Source organism: Pelobates fuscus, chromosome 5 (genome assembly GCF_036172605.1).
Source record: "Pelobates fuscus isolate aPelFus1 chromosome 5, aPelFus1.pri, whole genome shotgun sequence".
Lineage (NCBI taxonomy): Eukaryota > Metazoa > Chordata > Amphibia > Anura > Pelobatidae > Pelobates > Pelobates fuscus.
In genome coordinates this window covers 117,470,224-117,492,528 of record NC_086321.1, presented here as the reverse complement: position 1 = coordinate 117,492,528, position 22,305 = coordinate 117,470,224, and the positions used below count along the sequence as shown (strand labels likewise).

The 22,305-nt window shown below is 40.8% G+C and overlaps 1 protein-coding gene across 1 annotated transcript in view; it reads left to right on the top strand.

Annotated features, from left to right (window-relative positions):
- The first annotated feature begins 6,307 nt into the window (after window positions 1–6,307).
- KREMEN1 (kringle containing transmembrane protein 1) overlaps window positions 6,308–22,305 on the top strand; it is a 155,096-nt gene continuing 139,098 nt past the window's right edge. Inside the window, exon 1 of the mRNA XM_063454178.1 lies at window positions 6,308–6,576. Within this exon, the coding sequence (XP_063310248.1) occupies window positions 6,498–6,576 (79 nt within the window). The 5' untranslated portion in view covers window positions 6,308–6,497. The remainder of the gene's footprint in view (window positions 6,577–22,305) is intronic.

Genomic DNA, 22,305 nt, shown 5'->3' with positions numbered 1-22,305 from the left:
GGCGTCCGAAATCTTGGACACCGAATGAGAGTTCACCAGGAACAGGTCGATCCTGGAGTAGGTGCCATGGGTCGCAGAATAGTAAGTATAGTCACGGTCGTCAGGATGGTGAGCCCTCCAAACGTCCAAGAGGCCCGTGCGCTGACTAAACGTGCGGAGCAGCTTGTCCTGGCCCCCCCTACAGTGCGACCTTGGTATCCCGCCTCTATGGCTCCGGTCAACAGCTGGACACGGAGCAGCATTAAGATCCCCTCCTATCATGCCATGCGGTAAGCCATTAACTATTTGGGCCATATTGTCCCAAAATTCAGCGGAAGGGTCGTTGGGGGCATAAATATTTAGAAAATGGGTCGTGTGGGAATACAAACTCCCTGAAAGCAGTAAAAAGCGTCCAGCCGGATCCGTTATCACATTTCCTATTCGAAAAGGGCATCTATGGTGAATAAGAACAGCTACTCCATTCTTTTTGTTTAAAGCTCTCGCCTCAAATACAGTTCTGAACGTAGGATCCCTCAAAGCAAACTTCGCTGGTGCTGGCACATGTGTCTCCTGCAGGAACGCTATGTCTGGGTTCATGCGCTTAAGCAGGGCCGGTGCTAAGATTTTTAGTTACACAGGCGAAGATGCATTTTGGCGCCCCCAACCCTCATTAAAAAAAAAAAATGCATCTTCACCTGTGTGTCTTTCCTCCCAAGCCACAGGTACACAGGCATCATTTTTCAGTCACACAGTCAAAGTCATACAGGTACACTGTCATACAAAGACAGAAATAATCATACAGAGACATACAGACACATACAGTCAGAGACATACAAGCAGAGATATACATGCATACAGAGACATGCAGGCATATAAAGACATACATGCATACAGAGGCATACCGTCATACAGACACATACATACAGACAGTCATACAGAAACATACATACAAAGACATTCAGGCACATACATACAGACATACAGGCATAAAGAAACATACATACAGAGACATACAGGCATGCAGACACGTACATACATACAGAGGCATACCGTCATACAGACACATACAGAGGCATACCGTCATACAGACACATACATACATACAAAGACATACAGACATACAGAGACACACACATACGTACATACAGAGACATAAAGGCATACAGTTACATACATGCATACAGAGACGTATATACAGACATTCAGAGACAAACATACATCCAGTTACATACATGCATACAGAGACATACAGAAACATACGTACAAGACATACAGGCATACGGACACATACATACATACAGAGGCATACCGTCATACAGATACATACATACAGACAGGCTTACAGAAAAATACATACTCACACACACACACACAAACTCACAGACACATACTCAAACACACACACACACACTGACAGACACACATACACACACACACACACTGACAGACACACACACACACTCACTGACAGACACACACACACTGACACACACATACATACACACACACACACTGACAGACACACACACACACTCACTGACAGACACACACACACACACTGACACACACACACACACACACTGACAGACACACACACACACTCACTGACAGACACACACACACACACACACACTGACAGACACACACACACACACACACTGACAGACACACACACACACTCACTCACACACACACACTGACAGACACACACAAACTCACAGACACATACTCGAACACACACACACTGACAGACACACACATACACACACAGTAATTAATTATCTAAATTAAATGTAAATTTCCCACCCAGCCTCCCTACCTGGAGTGCTGGCGTGGGTCTTTCATTGGTGGTCCAGTGGGGCTGCTGGGAGGCGTGCGGCTGCAGTTGATTAGGAGGCGGCGAGGGAGCTCTCTGATCTCTCTGACCGGCTCCCTCGCAGGCTGTTTTCTGATGATGACGTCATATTCCGGCTCCCGCGGCATCAGCAAAAGGCGCGCGAGGGAGCCGGTCAGAGAGATCAGAGAGCTCCCTCGCCGCCTCCTCCTAATCAACTGCAGCCACACGCCTCCCAGCAGCTCCGGGGATCCAGGAGGTGACCAGGCAGGAGGGAGCACTTCCCTCCTGCCGGTCACTGGAATTTTGCGCCCCCAGAGCCGGTGCGCCCTAAGGCGGCCGCCTGTGCCGCCTTATGGACGCGCCGGCCCTGCGCTTAAGTTCCCGAAACATAAGGCGTCTTTTTCTCGGGGCATTAAGGCCCTTAACATTCAAAGATAGTAGCTTCAACTGCATTACAGTGGACTAGAAGGCAAGCTCGTCTTCCCAGTCAGACCCGCCAGGGGTCGACCCATATAAAGCTGATGAGGCATAGTGACAACCCCTCCCAAAGGGATGTGAGCAAGGTAGGGGGGAGAGGAAGGGCAAAGACAGAGGAAGGTAGAACAGAGGGGAAAAAGAAGAAGAGAAGAATAGAATAATATAAATAACAGTTGCCTGGTCTTACCTATCGCCAGGACAAGACGGGGTATATGTTGAAGCTTTTCCAGAGCACCAAAAGGGCGCCGGAACTGCCTGAACATAGACCAACTAAGCAAAGCACCCCCAGGGTGCCAAGCTAACCCATATTAGAGCCACAAATTGAATGAAGAGGCACAAAAATCCCCATAAAGGTAGGGGAAGTCGGTCGGGCCGTAGGGAAGGGGATTCCGAGAAGCTCGTATCCTGCTCCCCCGGCTCATGATAGCGAGCTAGTGGACGAGGTATCTTTATGGTAAAACTACAAGACCTCTACAGAGAAGGTAAGTAACATAGGATGCCAAGGATTAAGGCTACCATAGTAGGCACAGATGTAAGAGGGCACAGCCGGTGAATAAACGGGTCATAATTAAAGAGCCACATAGTGTGATAATATGACCTGAGCCAAGTGTGTCAAACGTCAATATTACCATGAAAAATAAGAATGGTTACATACATTAAGTACACACATGGATACAACTAATCTAGTTTAAACCCGTATCACCTGTTGCATATCGCCTTGTAAGAATGAGCACGTTCTTAAGTACACCGATAGAGATACGGGGGGGGGGGCACATTCATAAGTACACCGATAAAGATACGGGGGGGGGGACACTAGCGTTAGGAAAAACATAAGGCCAACCCGGAACCCCTAGGGACCTGCCTGCCCCCCACTAAACCCGTCATGCTACAAAACATGTCAGCTGGGAAGCCATCATGTAGGGGAAATGGGAGCATAAACGGCTACCCTCCCCGCAAGCCCAGACGTGGACCCCGCATTAAAGAACGGTCAGGAGTACACAGCATGCACATTTTTACATATAAGCTCCCCCACCGCCCCGGGCCCCAACCCCTCCCGGTGAAGCACCCCTCCGCAAAGTAGTGAACATAAAACACAATCGGTACCCGGTACAAGCATACTTGCAATCTGAGGGTGTCTGGTGGCTGCCTGAAACCTAGCCCGCCGCCCGCCGCCCTACACCGATCCAGCACCCCAGCAAAAACAAGATCAAAACGTACATTAGCCCCCAACCTCAAGGGACCTAACAATAAAAATATAAACGAAAGGGTATGGGGCATAGCAAGCCAACAGTCTAGGAAGTCTGAGGATGAGGGGCAGCACTAGAGAACTAGCGTGGGAGCCAAGGCGAGGCCTAGGGACATTAAGCAACCCTAACCCACCCCAGGAGAGTCGAACCCACCCGCGAGAACGGAAACCCGCTGACCCACAGAAGCTTCATTAAGGATCCCGACATCCTGGGCCTAAAAAAAAACCAAAAAAAAACACTGGAAGCGGGGCTCCAGCACCACCCTCCCAAACAACTTTATCCCACCCGCGAGGCCTTACCAGCCGGTACAACAGCCAGCCAGCCTGGAACTGCAACGGAAGATCCGCCCTCCTCAATCATCTGCCACATACCACTCGCGGGGGAGAGCAGCAAGGACCTCCGCCGACGCCTTCGGTACCGCAAAATCATCTGGAGTTTGGATCCCAAATTCGCTCAGAAATTTTGTCAGGTCGCCATCTGGAAATAGAAGCTTCGTGCGGCCATCTTTAAAGGCCATCAGCCGAAAGGGGTGCCCCCAGGCATACTTTATGGAATGGTGCTGCAAAAGTTCCGTGATCGGGTGCCAGTCACGCCGCCTCTGCAAGGTCAGCGGGGTCAGGTCCTGGTAAAGAGCGAGGCTTACCCCCTTATGAACGATGGGGCGGTCTCTGCCATACTTCATCAGGGCCTCCTTCGTTTGGTAAGAAAGGAATTTAATTATCACATCCCTGGGACGCCGGTCATCCGCCCTCCTAGCCCGGAGCGCCCTATGCGCCCGTTCGATATGCCACAGGTGATCCGGGATGTCGGGGAGCAGCGGTTTAAAAATCCCCAGGACTACTTCGCCCAGAGACCCTTCCCCCTCCTGCTCCAGTAGACCCCGGAGGCGAACGTTATTTTGTCGCGATCTATTTCCGAGGTCGTCAATAGCCGATTCTGCTGTGAGTAATTGGGAGGTTAGATGGTTGATTTGGGCGGCGGCTGCATTGTGGGCCACGACCGTGGACTCCACCCGGTGCTCAAGCGCCGCTGTCCTTACCCCCAAGGCCTGAATTTCGGCTTTTACTTCTGCCGTGTTGCGGGCAATCTCTGTGGCCAGGTACTCACGGACTTCCGCCAATTTAGCCAGGATCTGGCTGGTATCGGAATCCGAAGAACCCATGGCCACGCCGCTCGCTGGGCTCGAGGGTGAACGGGGCGTACCTTGGCTTTCTCGTTCGCCATCTTGTGTGCCTGATCGCACTGCTCGAGAGGCCGCAAACATATCGGTCACTGTAGCACCCGTTTCCGTCACTCTTTTCGCCTGTTTTCTCGGGGCTCTCTTATCCATCTTGCTTCCCCCACCTAAATCAGACGTTTTTAGGGATTTGTCTCCGCTTTTGTAGGCTGTTGGCACCGCGGTCGCAGCAGAGCTTTACCCGGACACGTCCAGCTCGCTCGGCCGCAAACCACGCCCCCCCCAAATAACGTTTTAAATTAATTTTGAAAAAAAAAATGTTTTATGCAATTTGAAAAAGGAAGTAAAATAATTATTTATATATACTTTACAAAATCTGTCTACTTTCACATGTCTCCATGACTCCTGCCACTGATCTCTCCATTCACATTTCCGGACTCAACTGAAAATGAATATTTCTATTGTTATGCAAATATTAGTATTTTATTTGATTATTTAATGCAGTAATACTAGTAGAACACTAGACAAAGAAGGAAAGTTATGATGGGGTTAAGTTTTGAGTTTAAAACTAAATTATTGTTTAGTGTCTAATTTAATAAGATCTTTCACTGTCAATAACATGCTCTGCATTTTTAATGTCTGTTGTGAAATATTCACATATTTAAAGGAACACTATAGTGTCTGGAAAACAAACATGTATTCCTGACACTCTAGTGATGAAGTAGCTTTTTAGGTTACCATCTCCCTGTGCTGGAAAAGGGTGATTTTATTCTGTGTCTCCGTGTAAAACTGAAAGTCAGTGCAGCACACTGGACTAGGAAGCACCTCTAGTGGCCGTGTGAGTGACTGCACCAAGAGGTGTTGATAGGTAGCAATGTGTTCTGGTTGTGCCCCCACTATCCTCCCTGGACCCTCTCTACCTTTTGTATGTGTCTGTGTGTATTGTATGTTCTCCACTAATTGTACAGCGCTGCGGAATCTGTTGATGCTTTATAAATACCAGTAATAAATAAATAAATTAAAAGTGGTTTTGGTAAATATAGTGTCCCTTTAAGAAAAATAATACATAATATATTATTTCTAATACATTCTGTGGGAATGTATTCAACAAAACAAAGCAAAACAACACAATTGTGACTTTTCATTAAACTGTGCAAGACATTGAGACATTGCACAGCAATTTACAGGATGCAGCACATACCCATTCATAAATACTGGCGAATTAGGTAATGTATTATTCTCAAAATCTATATTGCTCATGGGATTCCCTTCTGTGTGAGTGAAATTTGAATTCCCTCACCCATACAACGTCACACTGGGGACATTCCACTAACGTCAACAAAGAGGTAGAGGACAACAGGTATGTCCCAGAAAGCGTGCTAAATGATATGTGAGCTGCAGAACGTTCCACAGTTCTGTTACATTGTATTACTTGTGAATCAGTTTGGGAGAAAATGGGCATTTCTCATTCTAGTATGTATCCTGTCACATGATCTTGGTAATAGGATCCCTTAGTCCGTCTCTTACAGGGTTTGTAACTGACTGCAGTTGCTGTTAAACGTCTGTAGGGTTCCCCTCTGCCTTATCCTACAATATCTCACAGTTTCCCTCTCCAATCCGTAACAACAACCAAAAATAAAAGACATCCCCCAAAGCTCAGCCAGTCCCTCTCAGTATCTGAGCAAATTAGCAACCTGCTATATCAAGGGGATTCCACTGCTGCTCCTGGAGACCTGTCACTCTCCTCCACTCAGATTCCAAGACAAACCCAGCCAAAGTGATGGATTTTTGGACAGTTTCATTGAGGATCCTGCTGTTCCCATCAGCTTTGGGCTTCTGCTCTGATCTCTTTCATTCTGGTAAGTACAGGAGGGGTGGAGGGCTTAAAGACTGACCAGCAGCTTTCAGTCCTGTCATTGGTGCAGCAGGATTTGGGGAGAGGGGAGGAGGGCAGAAATATGCTTTTGGGATTGCAGACTGCACGTTAAATAGATTGGAGATTGAGGGTAATCCAGGTTACTTTCCTCAAAGACTTTGAGTCATGGCATAATATTGGGAGCCGTATAGCACTGCTCCTGTGCTGTACGTGAGCTGCTACAGTTAATAAAGATCTATCACAGAATAATATGCAATGGGAGGATAGATTCTATCACTTTTTACAGTGTTAGCTGCCCTCATTAGCCTGGCTGTATTATAGAACGTTGATAGTGACCGATAAAATAAAATCAGTGTATATCACAGAGTGTGTACTAAACAGATTTCTGGTGGCTATTAATGGGCTTTAAACAACGGATATACTAAGAATAAATAGTGTCACACGCCGTGTTGGTCACAGACAGGAAATGTCAAGTGTTGTTTTCCTAGAGTTGAGTAGGAGCTGGTGTCAAATCTAATGTCCTTCGTAACTGGAAGTAAGGTCTGCTACAGGTACAGGACTGGATGTGCTCACTGTGGGAGAGAAAATCTCTTCTAGAATTTTAACAAGTGGAAAGCTTGCTTATCGTGTGTTGCTGTTGTTACATTGCAGGGTGACAGCTCACAGATTAAGGAACAGAGAAATAAATATACAGTAATTTGGGAGTTCATTTCTGGATTGTACTCACTGTCAAAATGTTTAGAGGTGCTGTCATGTTACAGTGTGGATACTTACTGTGACCTTAGGACAGGTTCATTTAAAGATTGTATTAAAGCAGAATTTAGCAAAGGTGTGTGAGGTTGGCAGTGCACCCCGTGTTTTCATAAGGTGAATAAAATGCACAATTTGTTTATGCTGCGTTTGTGCCTCAAAAAAAGAACGTTTGTGCTGCTTTGTTTTGGAGATATATTGCACATTAGATTTTTTTTCAAACCTCTCCACTCTCCACTCTGTTATTACATTTTAAAAACAAATACACTAATCGTTTGTGCTGCAGAAATTAAAGTTTGTGCCGCTTTGGATTCGGAGATATTTTTGCTCCCAATGTTATTAGATTTTGAAAACAGGTCGACCATACCGAACCATGCCATGCTTGTGCCGCTTTGATTCCTGAGATATTGCGTGTTATAATTTTATCCAAACCCTGCCCACTTTGCTCCCAATGTTATTAGATTTTAAAAACAAGTTGACCATACCGTGCCATGCCATGTTTGTGCCGATTTGGATTCGGAGATATTGTGCATTATATTTTTATCTCAACCCTGCCCTCTTTGCTCCCAATGTTATTAGATTTTGAAAACAAGTTGACCATACCGTGCCATGCCATGTTTGTGCCGATTTGATTCCTGAGATATTGCGTGTTATAATTTTATCTAAACCCTGCTCACTTTGCACCCTATGTTATTAGATTTTGAAAACAAGTTGACCATACCGTGCCATGCCATGTTTGTGCCGATTTGATTCCTGAGATATTGCGTGTTATAATTTTATCTAAACCCTGCTCACTTTGCACCCCATGTTATTAGATTTTGAAAACAAGTTGACCATACCGTGCCATGCCATGTTTGTGCCGATTTGATTCCTGAGATATTGCATATTATAATTTTATCTAAACCCTGCTCACTTTGCACCCTATGTTATTAGATTTTGAAAACAAGTTGACCATACCGTGCCATGCTATGTTTGTGCTGATTTGTGCCGCTTTGGTTTCTGACATATTGTGCATTATATTTTTATCAAAACCCTGCTCACTTTGCACACCATGTTATTAGATTTTAGTACACCATACGTTTGCGCCACCTTTGTGCTGATTTGTGCTGCAAAAATCAAATGCCGCAGCACAAATGAATGGTGTATTTGTTTTAAAATATAACATGGGGTGGAAAGTAGCCTGGGTTTGAGCAAATCTAATGCACACTATCTCTCAATCCAAAGCGGCACAAACTTTAGCATAAACAAATGGTGCATTTTTATTCAATTTTTAAAATATGGGGTGCCAACTTCACACAGCTGTAAGAGCGAAATCTTTTGCTGTTGTGGTACTACAACTCCCATGAAGCTTTCCAGTCTTTAGGCTGAGGAGGCATCATGTGAATTGTAGTTCTATGACTACTAGGGATCTGGAATTTAGACACCCCTGCAGCTATGTCTTAGAAGATGTATGTGTATATGTCATCGACAGGTAACAAGTTTTTTTCCTTTTCTGTTTTCCACTTAACCAAAATAATTCAAATTCCCTTCATAGTAGCCGATGACACCTGTACGGTGAACTGGTGACAGAAAAACAAGATCTCATATTGCAGCTTGTAGATGCACTATGCAACAAGAATTTGTAATTCAATTTTGCGTTTTTATAAATATGCACTATGAGTAAGATAAGATCTTTAATTTTTTATTTTCACTTTTCTATAGTTTCTGTATCTACATTTGGTTACTTAATCTGCGTGAAAAATACAATCAGCAAATATTCTTTCTTGTTACTAATTTGAATAATCTGATGGGTTTGTGTTTATTATGTTTGTAGTAAAGAAATATAGTTCTGCACTTTACAACTGATTGGTCCATACTTCTGTCACTGCCTACTGATCACCATGATGTTTAGGCCTCTCTAGATATAGTTGTTATCCAGTGTCTGAGCCTGGAATCCACTCTGCACATGTCAGAAGGGGTTTCCCTGTCCGTCAGTGAAGAGGGAGCCCAGCATTCAGGGTTAAACTGCCTTTATAAATTGAACATCTCCTGTACTTTAGATGGTGCATAAAAAGTAGGGAATGATATGCTCTGTGCCTGCTGTAATTACAACACAAGCATTGACTGTAGAGACATTTTGATCATGTGTATACGTAATTATACCGTACAACGAAATAATAAAGTACAAATTGTGCGCTATGCTGGGGTAAATGGCGTGGCTTTAAACAAAAAAAAGGTAGAAATAATATATTAATATTCTAGTACTACAATTCCATTTACAAAGCACTTTTACACCAGCTGAAGCATTAATTGTTAACTGATTATACATTCCTTTTCTAGGCCCTTGGGGGACCCAGAGCTGAACACTTGTCTAATTAGTTTGCAGTGCTGGCGTAATATGTCTGTCTGGACCACATTCTTGTGTACTCGAGCAGTGTTTGACCACTTCATTCATTCTCTCTCACCTCTTGGAGTGTGACAGTAAAACACTCACAGTACAGATATATTTGTCTTGATCTTAACAGCAGCGACAGAGGTTTGAAGGTCAACTTTACAAAAGCAGTTGTACGGAATAATATTTATTTTGCGCCAGTGGCATGTAAATGCACAGGAATAAGAGTTAAAACATTCATATTTTCCATATAAGGAAAGCATATCAATTAAACTGTTAATACCATTCCCTCCCCTCAACTTGATTCGTCATCTGCAACTGTCTTTAAAAAAATAAATTAAAAAAATACAAAACTCTAAGCCCTCAGTGAGTACTATTCTAGCAACCTACCTTTCTACCCCTACCCTTACATTTGATGTCACTATTCCCGACTCTCTCTAGCTTGTAAACTCACTGAGCAGGCCCTCAATCCCTTTGTTCCTGTGCATCCAACTCGTCTGGTTGCAAACACGTGTCTGTTAGTCCATGTACAGCGCTGCGGAATTTGTTGGAGCTTTATAAATTATAAATAAGAATGAGAATTTAAAGACTGGAACATGCTATTTAACTTAGGGACTATTTTGCCCATTTGACTCTAATTCACATCTTAATAGACTGTATTTTATCCCTTCTACACCAATTCTTGGTGTAATCTATTTCCATGAATTAAAGGTTCATTTGCTAAGCTGAAAATGATAGAAAATTGAGAAGGAATTGTAAATTTAGGGCCAAAGTACCGGTAACTGACCCAGTAGCAAAGCTTACATGGACAATTTTCCCAGTACAATTTTTTTTGGCCACAAATGTGAAATATATGTTGAAGTCCCCAAATAACTTCAATAACCCTGTTTTAGTTTTGAGAATAATCTCAGTAGTACAAATAGAAATGTAATTTGTATACTATGCAATGATAAAGGGGGTGGATCAAGAGTGCCAGTAGGTTCACCTTCTACCACTAAATACACCATTAAAAATACATTTAAATACAATATTACACAACTGTTATGCATTCTAAAATCCCATATCCATGTGTATTTAGTGTTCATATTTAAACTTGTAAAATTATATCCCTTAATCATAAAAGGCTTACTTAAACTCATGTTACTCAAAGCTGGGCTTGCATTGTGTTCATATATAACCCCTTTTTTATTTTTATACAAATAATACTGTTAGCGGATGCACAAATGAGACAGTGGAGATATAAACTTGTTTTGAAATGGTTTATACCATTTTACATAATTTGACAACCTTTTAAGAAATTCTGCTCATCAAAACAATGTCGAAATGAAGAAGTTGTTGAGCTACAACTGACATGGTGCTTTGGTTAACTAGTTACACATCTTGAAAAACGCCCAATTTTAACGTTTTTATTGATGTACTGTACTAGGCAATTGGTTAGACAATTTATGGGTTTGTAAACAGTATAAAAATGCCTTGCATCTGGTTCCAGACTCTCCACAGTAGGTTCCTGTCTGGATATTCTGATTAGCTGAGCCACACTCACTATCCTCGGTCATCAGGGGGAGAAGCTTCCATAGGTAATCTCTTGAATGCACAATCTGCTGTGCAGTGTGTGAGAAAATGCCTGTTCCAAGAAGCTGCAGCTAGTGATGTAACACCAACCTCCTGGCTGATCTCCACTCCGTCTGGTCTCTACTTGGATTTATCCTGCTTGGAATGCATCCCTAAGCAGGGCAAATCTCATGAGTGACGTCTTTGCCAGCATGACGACATCAGGCCGTTTCTATACCCCCTAGACAGCGTTAGTAGCGTTGGCTAGGGAGTTTCCATAGCAACCATAAGCATACATGGAGAGTAGAGGGACGTCCTGTGGGAGGTCTTTTCTGCTCTCCCTTGTCAGTCAAGGCCTCGCCATGCACTTTAACCTCCTTCCTTTGCCACATTTCACCAAAAATCAGCCTACTTTGTTTTATAATATCTTATTGATTGCTTGTGGATGTCATTGAAATTCCATCGTAGCCGAAATTAGTTTTTCATCAAGATGCTGTGTTTAAAAAAACAACAACAACCTCAAATGTGACAATGCCACTTTAACACAGAGAGGGTCTTAGACTGAACACTACTTTGTGGAGGCAACCCTTCGTTGCAAATGGAATTGTTGAGTAACAAATTTCAACACACTTCCACCTGCATACTGTGTAAATTGTCGCAAACATAATTCCTGGTATTAGGTATTGATATCAGCAAAAAATAAACCTGTTGGTGTCATGACGCATTATGGGAGATGTCAATTCACTGTATATAGACATCAATAGGCTGGTCACAGGTAGATGTCACTCACCTACTGTCTGTCCTCTGCCTGGTATAGAACTGCAAAAGTCTATTAGTGCTACTGCTACATATAATTATATGTGTGTGACAAGGGATTGCCTCTCCTGTGTTTAAGGAAAGAGGTCATTTTCAGCATTTCTGTCTGTAATTGCATGCAGATTAGATGGGTTCTTTATTATGATAGTGTGCCAACATGGTCATTATGTAAAACTTGCTGGATTCTCTGCTAACAAGCTCTAGGATGACTTTGCCTTTGAATGTAATTAGTTCTGTGGATGGGCTTTTAGGTCAGGAAACGTTTTCTGCATTAAGCATTTCAATGATATCACATTACTTCCCCATGTATCGACACAGTTCTGATCACAGGGTGCATCCTTGCTGTAGAATTACATTAGTGTAGGCATCCCTAAAGCATCATGATTAATTAAGGTGCAGGAACATGGGAAAGAAATAAGATAATAAATCTCTAATATTTCAGTAACAGCATGGGAGCGGGCAAGTTCCACAGTGATCTGTACCCTAAGAGCTCCCCCTGCGGCTGCCAGCACAGACAGCTGTCTGCCCGGCCCCAGGTGCCGACGACCCACCGGGAAATTTCCCGGTATCCTGGTGGGCCAGTCCGGCCCTGCTGGTATACAGACATGCATACTGACATACATACAGACATACTGACATACATCAAATTTTTCAGCCACCCTCCTGTTTCTTACATTTTCCTTGCAGGAGGGTGGCTGGGGCTGATGGGAGTCGGCGTGGCTCTCCCTCTTCACTAAACAGTAAGTTGTGTTTTAGCAACAGTAGCCAAGTTGTTGATTTGTTTCTATCTCAGAGTGATGTAGGATGTTATTGGATATATGTATCATATCTGAAGCAGTGGTAATTACTCATTAGATACTAAGTTAAAGGGACACTATATTCACCAAAACAACTTTAGCGTAATGAAACAGTTTTGGTGTATAGATCATACCTCCATCATTTAGGAGTTACATTACTTTTGTTTCTGTTTTTGCAGCCCTAGCCACACCTACCCTGGCTGTGACTAACACAGCCTGCATGGAAAAAAATGGTTTCATTTTCAATCCAATGCAATTTACTTTAAAAGGTCTTATCTCCTGCTCTGTAAATTACATACATAAGGCTCCTGCTGGGTCTAGCAAGTTATTAACAGAGCAGGAGATAAGAAATTGTAATTTTAACTGAATTTGCAATAAAGGAAGTGTAAATATTAGATGAATCTTTACAGGAAGTGTTTAGGAAGGCTGTGTAAGTCACATGCAAGGAGGTGTGCCTAGGTGCTCTTGCCACCCGATAGGCCCTATCAGCTTGCAGTCCCCGGTGCACCGGCGGCATTTCGGCCGCTTCATGTGGGGCCCAATCGTCATGGTTGTCACTCCCTGAAGGCGACCCTGAGTACAGTGATAATATAGCAGGATTCCATAACGCTGAATTGTTGCAGCCTTTTTTGCACTGCCCAAGTACAGTTGACTCAAAGGGTTAACAATGACTCCCCAAATCTTACTGTAGCACAATGCACAAAGCCTATCATTGTATGGAGTAAGGACAAGAATCTAAACATTTAAACATTCATAAAAATGACAAGGAAATAAAATTACTCATTATGATGATGGATGCAGAGGGTGTGCTTACAATTTCATGGATCTCCCCCCGCTTTTCAAACAACTTGAAAATGGTCTGCCAAAACTAGAGGGGATGTACCCTTTGATAATAATGTATACATGTAATAATAATACTGATAACACATATAATAATAACATAATAATACAATAAGCTGTAGTGTTCATGGTGAGAGGATTCATTTACATTTACGACATTAAAAAAGTCCATTTATCTTAACTGTTTGAGACATATTATAACATCGTAATTATACGCTGCTGTTAAAAATGAAATACAATAGATGCTTCACTGCAATTGCTTGATAACACAGTTCACAATGGGTTAAGGCAGATTACTTCATTGCCCTGAATTAAACTGGGGACATTTAGTGTAGCAGGTCAACCTGATCTGGAACACCAGTAAATCCTTGACATATGTGAGCCATATGCCCTACAAACACTGTCAATGTGTGTACACCCACTTTCTAAACCTGGGCCCTTTTCATACCCAGCAGCTGCTTAATGAGTACTAAATATAAAAGTTTTTGATCTAGTAAAAGTTTTTGTGTTGGATTCTCCATTGGCAAAATAAGAACCTGTTTTCCAGGGCCAGTGTGTGTGGGACACAGTTGTGGTGTGAAGCTGTGTCAGATTACATGACTGTATTCTTTGAATCTTCAAACCACTAACCCAATCACATTGATATTTTGACATTGTTGTACAACTAGAAGAATTCCTGCTTCATTTAAGCCCCAAAAGAGTTTTCACATTGTCTCGTCATGTCTGTAAAGACAATTGGTATTGCATTATTAAAATTAATGTCATCTGTCCATTAAGACAAAGCAAATGAACGATAGGGTTTAAATTGACTACAAATCAAAGTTTCTGAATGTAAGAGGTAATATGGCAAGTGTCCAAAGATAGAATGTAGAGATATAAAAGATATAGATAGACAAGTAAGAATAGGAATAGGGTTAAAGGAGTACTCTAAGCACCATAGCCACCATATCGTACTGTAGTAGTTATGGTGCCAAGAGTGCCCTGGTGCACCGCTGTTGTGAAGAGCCAAATCCATCTTCAGAGCGGTTTTCCTTCTTACCTGGGATCCAGTAGGCAGTACTTCTTAAGCTCAACTACTTTAGACAGAGAACGTCCAGCTCTCTATTTTAGCTAAGATTGGTAGTGCATGGATTTGCTCATTGGCTGAAAGTTCGTCAGCTGATGCTGTAAATTAATGAGCCAGCCCTGCACTGGAGGGCTTTACTCAGGATAGCTTACTCAAACTCCTGCTTAGGAGCCTGTGAGTCACTATTGTGTAGGCATTCTAAAACAGTTTGACTACTAACAGTTAGGGGGTCCCCAGGTGCGCCCCCCCTCCGCCACCCCCGAATTCCATACCTTCAATTGTTGGGAGTTGGTTATGCTTTGACATGTATTGCTACCCTACACACAGATGATGTGCAGATGATTCTGCCTGAATCTTAATTTATAACTAAGAATAATACTTTGTCAGATATGTCTTTTTATGAAACTCTTTGTTAAATTATGTTTACATGGTAATTCATGACAATGTAATATGGGTGTATTGGAGACTATATTTTACATTTCACCTTTTTGACGTTCATTTCATGAACTCTGAAAGAGCAACTTAAATGCCAGCGGGTGGGCATGGCTAGAATTGTTGTTTAACAAGATTAATTGCAAATCTTGCGTACTGACAAGTTTAAGCATGTGCATCGTCCTCGGCTTGTAATCCAGCCATGGCAGCACAGTAGATCCTAAAGTCCACTTAGTTTGGCCATTGATATATTGTGGATGATGACATTTTTTTGTTTTAATTCATTTACCATGTCTTGAGAAATTGTAATGTTTCTTTATTTAATGTGATATGCATCCATCCCTTATCTATAGACTGTAAGCTCATTTGAGCGGGGTCCTCTACAACCTATCGTTCCTGTACGTTTTCTTGTAATTGTCCTATTTATAGCTAAATCCCCCCATCTCATAATATTGTAAAGCGCTATGGAATCTGTTGGCGCTATATAAATAGCAATAATAATAATAATAATAATAATAATAATAATAATAATAATAGGGATAGGTTAGATTTTCTCCTAACCTTTCATAAGGAAGAGTTAGGCAAAACTCTTCTTTGAAGAGATTAAAGAGGGACACTATATGCATGGTATGGTAGAAATTGACTACAAATCAAAGCTTCTGAATGAGGTTATAAGGCATGTGTCCAAAGACAGATTATAGAGATACACTTTTGGTATATATTTAATGTGGAATTGTCACCAAGGCATTCAGTATTTTTTGTGTACCTTGTTGGTGCAGTGCCAAGTGTATTTGAACTATATATGTGCTATATTCTATTTTGAATATTATTTTAAATGTCGTTCACCACCACTGTAATGGTTTAAGGTGATTGATTCCAGTTTAAAGTTTTATTTATTTATTTATATATAGTGTATATATATATATAGTTCAAATACACTTGACATTCCACCAACAATGTACACAAAAAATGCTGAATGCCTGGGTGTAAATTCCACGTTAAATAGATACCAAAAAGTGACAAAATAGGATGCACTGACAGGTCTCACAAATGGAACAATTAGTGCTTAATGTAAATCAAAAATCCATAATTGCTCTGTAAAACTAAATCTACGTTTCGACCCATGTGGGTCTTTTTCAAGATCTTTAAAAAGACCCGAATGGGTCAAAACGTAGATAGTTTTTTACACAGCAATTATGGATTTTTGTTTTACAGAAAAACACCAATTGTTCCATTCATGAGACCTGTGAGTGCATTTTTTTTTTTTGGTAAATTTGGTAATTTTTCCTTTTTTTGGTATATATATATATATTTAACCCTAACAGTGTTATCACTAAATCTTGAATTGTGCAGCAGTTACAAGGACTTTTCAATTTTTAGGCCAAAATTTAAGTTGCAAAAATTAGCAATATTAACCTAAATTTCTAAATTAGGTGATTTCTGCTTAGTGGCTGAATATAGGTTCACCAACTTTCAGCACCATTCCCATTATGTTAATCTGCTTAATTTTCCCACGTTACGATGAACTCCAGAAAGCTTGTCACTACAAATTTCTATGAGTCTAATAAATAAAAGGTACTACAAGAAACTTCAATACTTCATTATTTTGTTTCTACATTACTGAACAATTACAGAAACTCAAATATCATGCCTATCTTTACTACAAATAATATTTGTTTGAAGTGTCACCGGGCTTTTGGCATTTTCATCCTTAGTGACCTTGGCAAGGACTTTAGTCATGATTCTAATACTCACCAGTCAACTGAGTTAAAAAATGAAAATTTGAAGAGATGACAAAACACTTCTCCTGAATTATTTACCTTCTTTTGATGAATCTAGGGCATGGAGCTTAGTGTAGCTATCAATCTACGTTGAGAAATCACCAGTGGTTCATCTGAGGTAATGTTGAATAATTGTAAATGTGATTATTTTTGCTTTTCATACCATAAACTCTTCACGACCTCTTCATTAGTAGATGCCATCTCCTTCACAGAGTGTCTGCTGGAGACATAGAAAAACTGAAAATGGGCATCAACATACTGGTACAAACCTCACATACAAATCAGTAACAACTTGTCGGATTAAGTAAAATTTTGTCGGATTTTGTTAAATGATGGGAGGAACTTATATGATACAAAAGATTTGTAACTGCTATTCCTTATAGAGGTACTAGGTGAAATAATATCAGCCGTAAGGAATGCCAAACATTTAGATATTTAGATAGAGGGATGTTTTTTAAAAATATAGTGAGCCGAGGAAAGGAGTGAGTGCCGTAGAGGGTTTCACATTTGGTGAGATTTCTAATAAATCCAGCTATTTTTTAGAAGTGATCGATCAGTGGAAAGTAGAGCAGGCAAGAAAAATGGAGGAACTTTCGAGACCTGAGGAGCTCTGATAAAGTGACACGAAGGTCACAAACGCATAAGGCGAGGAGTGGACTTCCCACTTGCTATTTCGATCGGTTTCACAGACCGTTTTTCAATGCAAGACAAGCGCCGAGTGTTGAAACGCACGCCGGTCTCTGACTTTAAGGAGGTATATTGGCAGCTCATCCCCTCTTGTTTTCCCAGCTGGAGCAGAGAGGTTGGAATCTGCACTGAGATGTTTGTAGGGGCTCAGTCCACCAATAGCTGCTTTATTATCATCAAAATTGTGTTTTTAATCCTTTCATTAAAATATATGAATTTACAGACTACACTATGGCCTGTATGTTCTAATGTTGGGTCACTGAGGCCAGTGTTATTGTGTATGTGTATCACCACCTCTGTAATGGTTTGAGGTGATTGATTCCAGGGGAAGATATATGTTTTGTACTTTTATTCATGGACTGCTGTTTTAGTACTATATTAGCAAACAGTATAACAGTGCTAATTTGGCCAGAAGTATCGATTTATTTTGGTGCTTTGATACATTGTTTGCTGCATTCATGTGTATTCACTGATCTGGTTTTATATTTTGAGATTGTTATATTCTTGGACAATTTTTGTGCTTTTTCTATTTTATTTTGGTGCATTGTTGATATTGTGTATTTTTATGTGATTTGCACAGTACATTTGAGTGTATATTTTTTCTTCCTCGTATTCATATTTTTTTTATTATTTTCCTGTTTTTTCTAAATGTCAGCTCCTGGATTTAGGAAGTCTTTTATGTTCTTTTTTTACTTTGGAAGTTATATTTTAGGTATTTTATGGGGAACCTTTCTATCCAGTTTTAGAGTGATATTTAGTTGATATGCCCCATATTTTTCTGTTTATTTTTTTTCAAGGAAAATGGAGGAGCGTGCAATATCTTATAAATAAGTATGGAGGTGTAATACAATCTTGGATCCATGAGATTTGGAGGGCATGATGGATCTCCATTTAAATGGGTTGCTTGAAGGAAAATCTTGTGTGAGTTACATTTCTTGCAGTGATTAAGGATAAGTTTACATTTAACGGGTGTATTTAGGCCATGGATGTTCTAGATGAGTATCTTAATATGCAGGTTGATCAGGTGGCAAGCTGTTGGTGATGTAAAGATGGGTGCCTCTCATCCCATGTCACGTCTTGGAGGGAACACAAAGCCCAATGAAAAATAAGACTAAGCCACTATGACTATAGAAACAAAAGGAGGGGGTTGCCAGGTGGTGGCAAGGTAAGAGCCCAGGATGGGTATATCCATGTTATCCAGAGAGACTATAAAAATAAAGGTGGAAAAAATGGAAGGAAAAAACAAAATGGAAAATGTCCATCTATTGCCAGATTGGTGAAGTCAGAGGCCACAGTCTATAGATTCATCTGGTTGTGTGCAGTGAGGTGCAGGTACAGAAGAAAGGATGCTGCTCTAAGACATTACAGAAGACATCACAAGCCAGTGATGTAGATGGTGTTGTCCAGGATGAATTAAAATTTTACCACATACAGAATGGAGAAATGGATTTAACACTTTAAAAGTTAAGAGCACATATGGTTCAATGTTTTGTGTTTTAAGAAACCTGCACAGAATGGTCTTGGAAGACCAATATATAATGGTTTTCAAAACAAACATTTTGTTTTGTCTGTAAGCAAGGTAAGAAGCTTGTCTGACCTTACCACAAGTCAAGGTGTTTAAAGGCCGGCCACAGACATTCGTGCAATGGTACAATAGCTAGACTTCTTCACTTCCGGTGGAAGGATGGGCTCTGCCATTTAGTTGTGCAGGTTGGTAAGGCAAAGTCTGAAATGAAACAGTAGTGAAGGCTGGAACCCTATAACCAGGGTGGAGGGTATAGATCTGATTCAAGAAGGTATGGCGAGGACCAGCATTATAGTTATGTAAGGTGTGGACCTTGGGAAAATCGAGGTTGGCAAAAGGGGTTTCTCCTGTAAACTCTCCAGAGTTGTGAAGGATTTAATGGTGGCAAAAGTATTCAGGACTGCTTCATGGTAATGGAATATATTGCTGATATACTAATGCCCAAAGAGGAGTGATGAGGTAGTGCAGCCATCTTGTCTTTATGGCTTATATTAAACATTCATATTGTTTTTCATAAATACTATGACACCTTCCCTGCTAGTCCAAAACCATGACGGGAGATGGAGAAATGTGTGGAATTGCAAACAGGTATTTTTGATCACACTTGTCAACCAGGGACATCAGGCCTGATCAGCCAGCTATATCTTATTGGAGCAGACTCTGAAATCCCATTGGAGCAAACTGTATGCATTACTGGTGGGAGCAAATATGCTAATGCTAATTTTTACTTTTACCTCTATCGTTCTGTTCTTCTAGCACTGCTGAAGGACATATTATATAAAAAGCACTGCAATTCTAGCATATAATCACTTAGTTACCTCGTTATCAGAAGTGTGAAGTTATGACCCGCTTTTAATTATTTGTATCTGTACAAGCAGTACCATATGAATTACGGTCTCTCCGCCAGTCATCTTGTATTTGGCCTATGGAAATAAGCACTGTCAGGCAATGTGCAAAGTTTGTGGTTAAGCAATTATATAGGAGTGCCTTCATGACTGATACTTTCTGGATTCATTGACCCTACTAACAGTGCAATATTTAGTTTTGTGAAAAAAAATATATTTACATGAATAGTAGATTATAAATCAAATTGTTAGTTTTATGGCTCCATAGACAATGATTTTTTTTTTTTTTTAACCAAGTCAGAACATGCATCCAAATTGCAGAATTTAAAAAAAATAACTTTTTTCAATTCTGGATTTTATCTGCGTCCCAGATCCGTGGGATGCCAGAGATAAAATCTAAAGTTGTGGTATTTTCTCACAGAATTTAGGGTAAGTCAGATCATGTATCCAATTTGTTAAATTCTGAAGAGTTTTTTTCAGGATTAACAGTATTTATTTATTTCTAAAATATTTTACCAGGATGGATACATTGAAATTTCTTTTGTTTTCAAGTATGGCCTGGGTCTTTGTCCACAAAACATTGCATTGTAACAATAGGATACAATATTACAAAAATGCAATATACAAACTATATATATACACACACATATATAAATGTAATACATAACAGGTGATAAATATATTCAACCATGACAGTTGCATTCTATGCTGAGGTATATTGCCATAGATCTCTTAAAAGATTTTAGATTGAATGAAGATTTGACTGTGTCCCTGAGGTTATTCCATAATTGCGGTGCTCTGTAGGAAAAGGAGGATCAAGCCACTTTATTTTTGTATTGCGGTATGCTAATTATCGTGCTAGTACTGGATCGGAGGTTATAGGAGGTGGGAACAGCCGGGGAGAGCATTCTACTCGGATATGGTGGGAGTTTCCCATAAATGCTCTTATGCACAAGGCTGGAAAGATGAAGAGTGCATCGGGATTCCAGCGACAGCCAGTTTAGCTCTTTTAACATGTCACAGTGGTGGGTAAAGTAATTACATTCTAGTACAAAGCAGCAGAACGAATGATATAACGTATTAAGTTTATTAAGGTGGGTTTGCGGTGTGGGTACATACACTACATCCCCATAATTAATGACCGGCATTAGCATTTGTTGCACTATCTGTTTCCTTACTGTAGGGCTTAGGCAGGATTTGTTTCTGTACAGGGCATCTAGTTTTGGGTAAGGTTTTGAGGAGATTTCTTCAATGTGAAGGCCAAAAGGTAGATTGGGGTCTAGCAACATACCTAGATATTTAAAAGAGCAGACTGCTGTCAGTGTGCTATTTGAATTTGTTCTGATACACAGTTGTTGATTTTTTAGTTTACGTAATTTAGGTACAGTTTCAAAGATCATTGTAACAGTTTTGTCAGTGTTTAGGAAGAGTTTGTTATGCGCTATCCACTTTTCTACCTCTGTGAATTGGTTTTGGAGCACAGCCTCAATCTGCTTGGGTTTACTAGCGTAGATTACAGTGTTGTCTGCAAACATGTGTACAGTTGAGGATTTGCAGACGTTGGGCAGATCATTTATAAATAATGTGAATAGCAGGGGACTGAGTATGGATCCTTGGGGAACATCACACGTGACTGGAAGAGGGAGGGAAGCGCTATCAGAAATGTCAACATATTGCAATTGGTCTGAAATATACGATTGAAACCAGGTTAGCGGACGATCACCAATGCCTGGGTTTTTAAGTTTTTGCAAAAGAATGCCATGGTCTGCTGTGTCAAAGGCCTTGGCAAAATCAAGGAAAATAGCTCCAGTTAAGTCTCCTTTGGATGTCATTGCAAACTTTTAAGAGAGCAGTAAAAGTTGAGTGATTTGAACGAAAGCCTGATTGATCAGGGGTCAGATAATTTGATAGTTGATAATATTCACATAGTTGCGTGTGGACGCATTTTTCCAAGATTTTTGACAGTACAGGGAGCAATGATATCGGGCGATAGTTAGATACCAAAGTATTGTAACCACTTTTATGGATAGGTACAACTTTTGCAGTCTGTCAAAGCTTGGGTATGTATCCTGACACCAGGGATTCATTAACAAGGGTAGTGACAGGTTTAGCAATTGCCGGCGCACTGAGCTTCAGCATCATTGCTGGGATTTGATCTGGTCCACACATGTTTTTAATTTTTAAATTATTAAGATGTTTATCAATGACACTAACAGGCACAGGTCTAAAATTGAATTTCTCTAAATGAGAA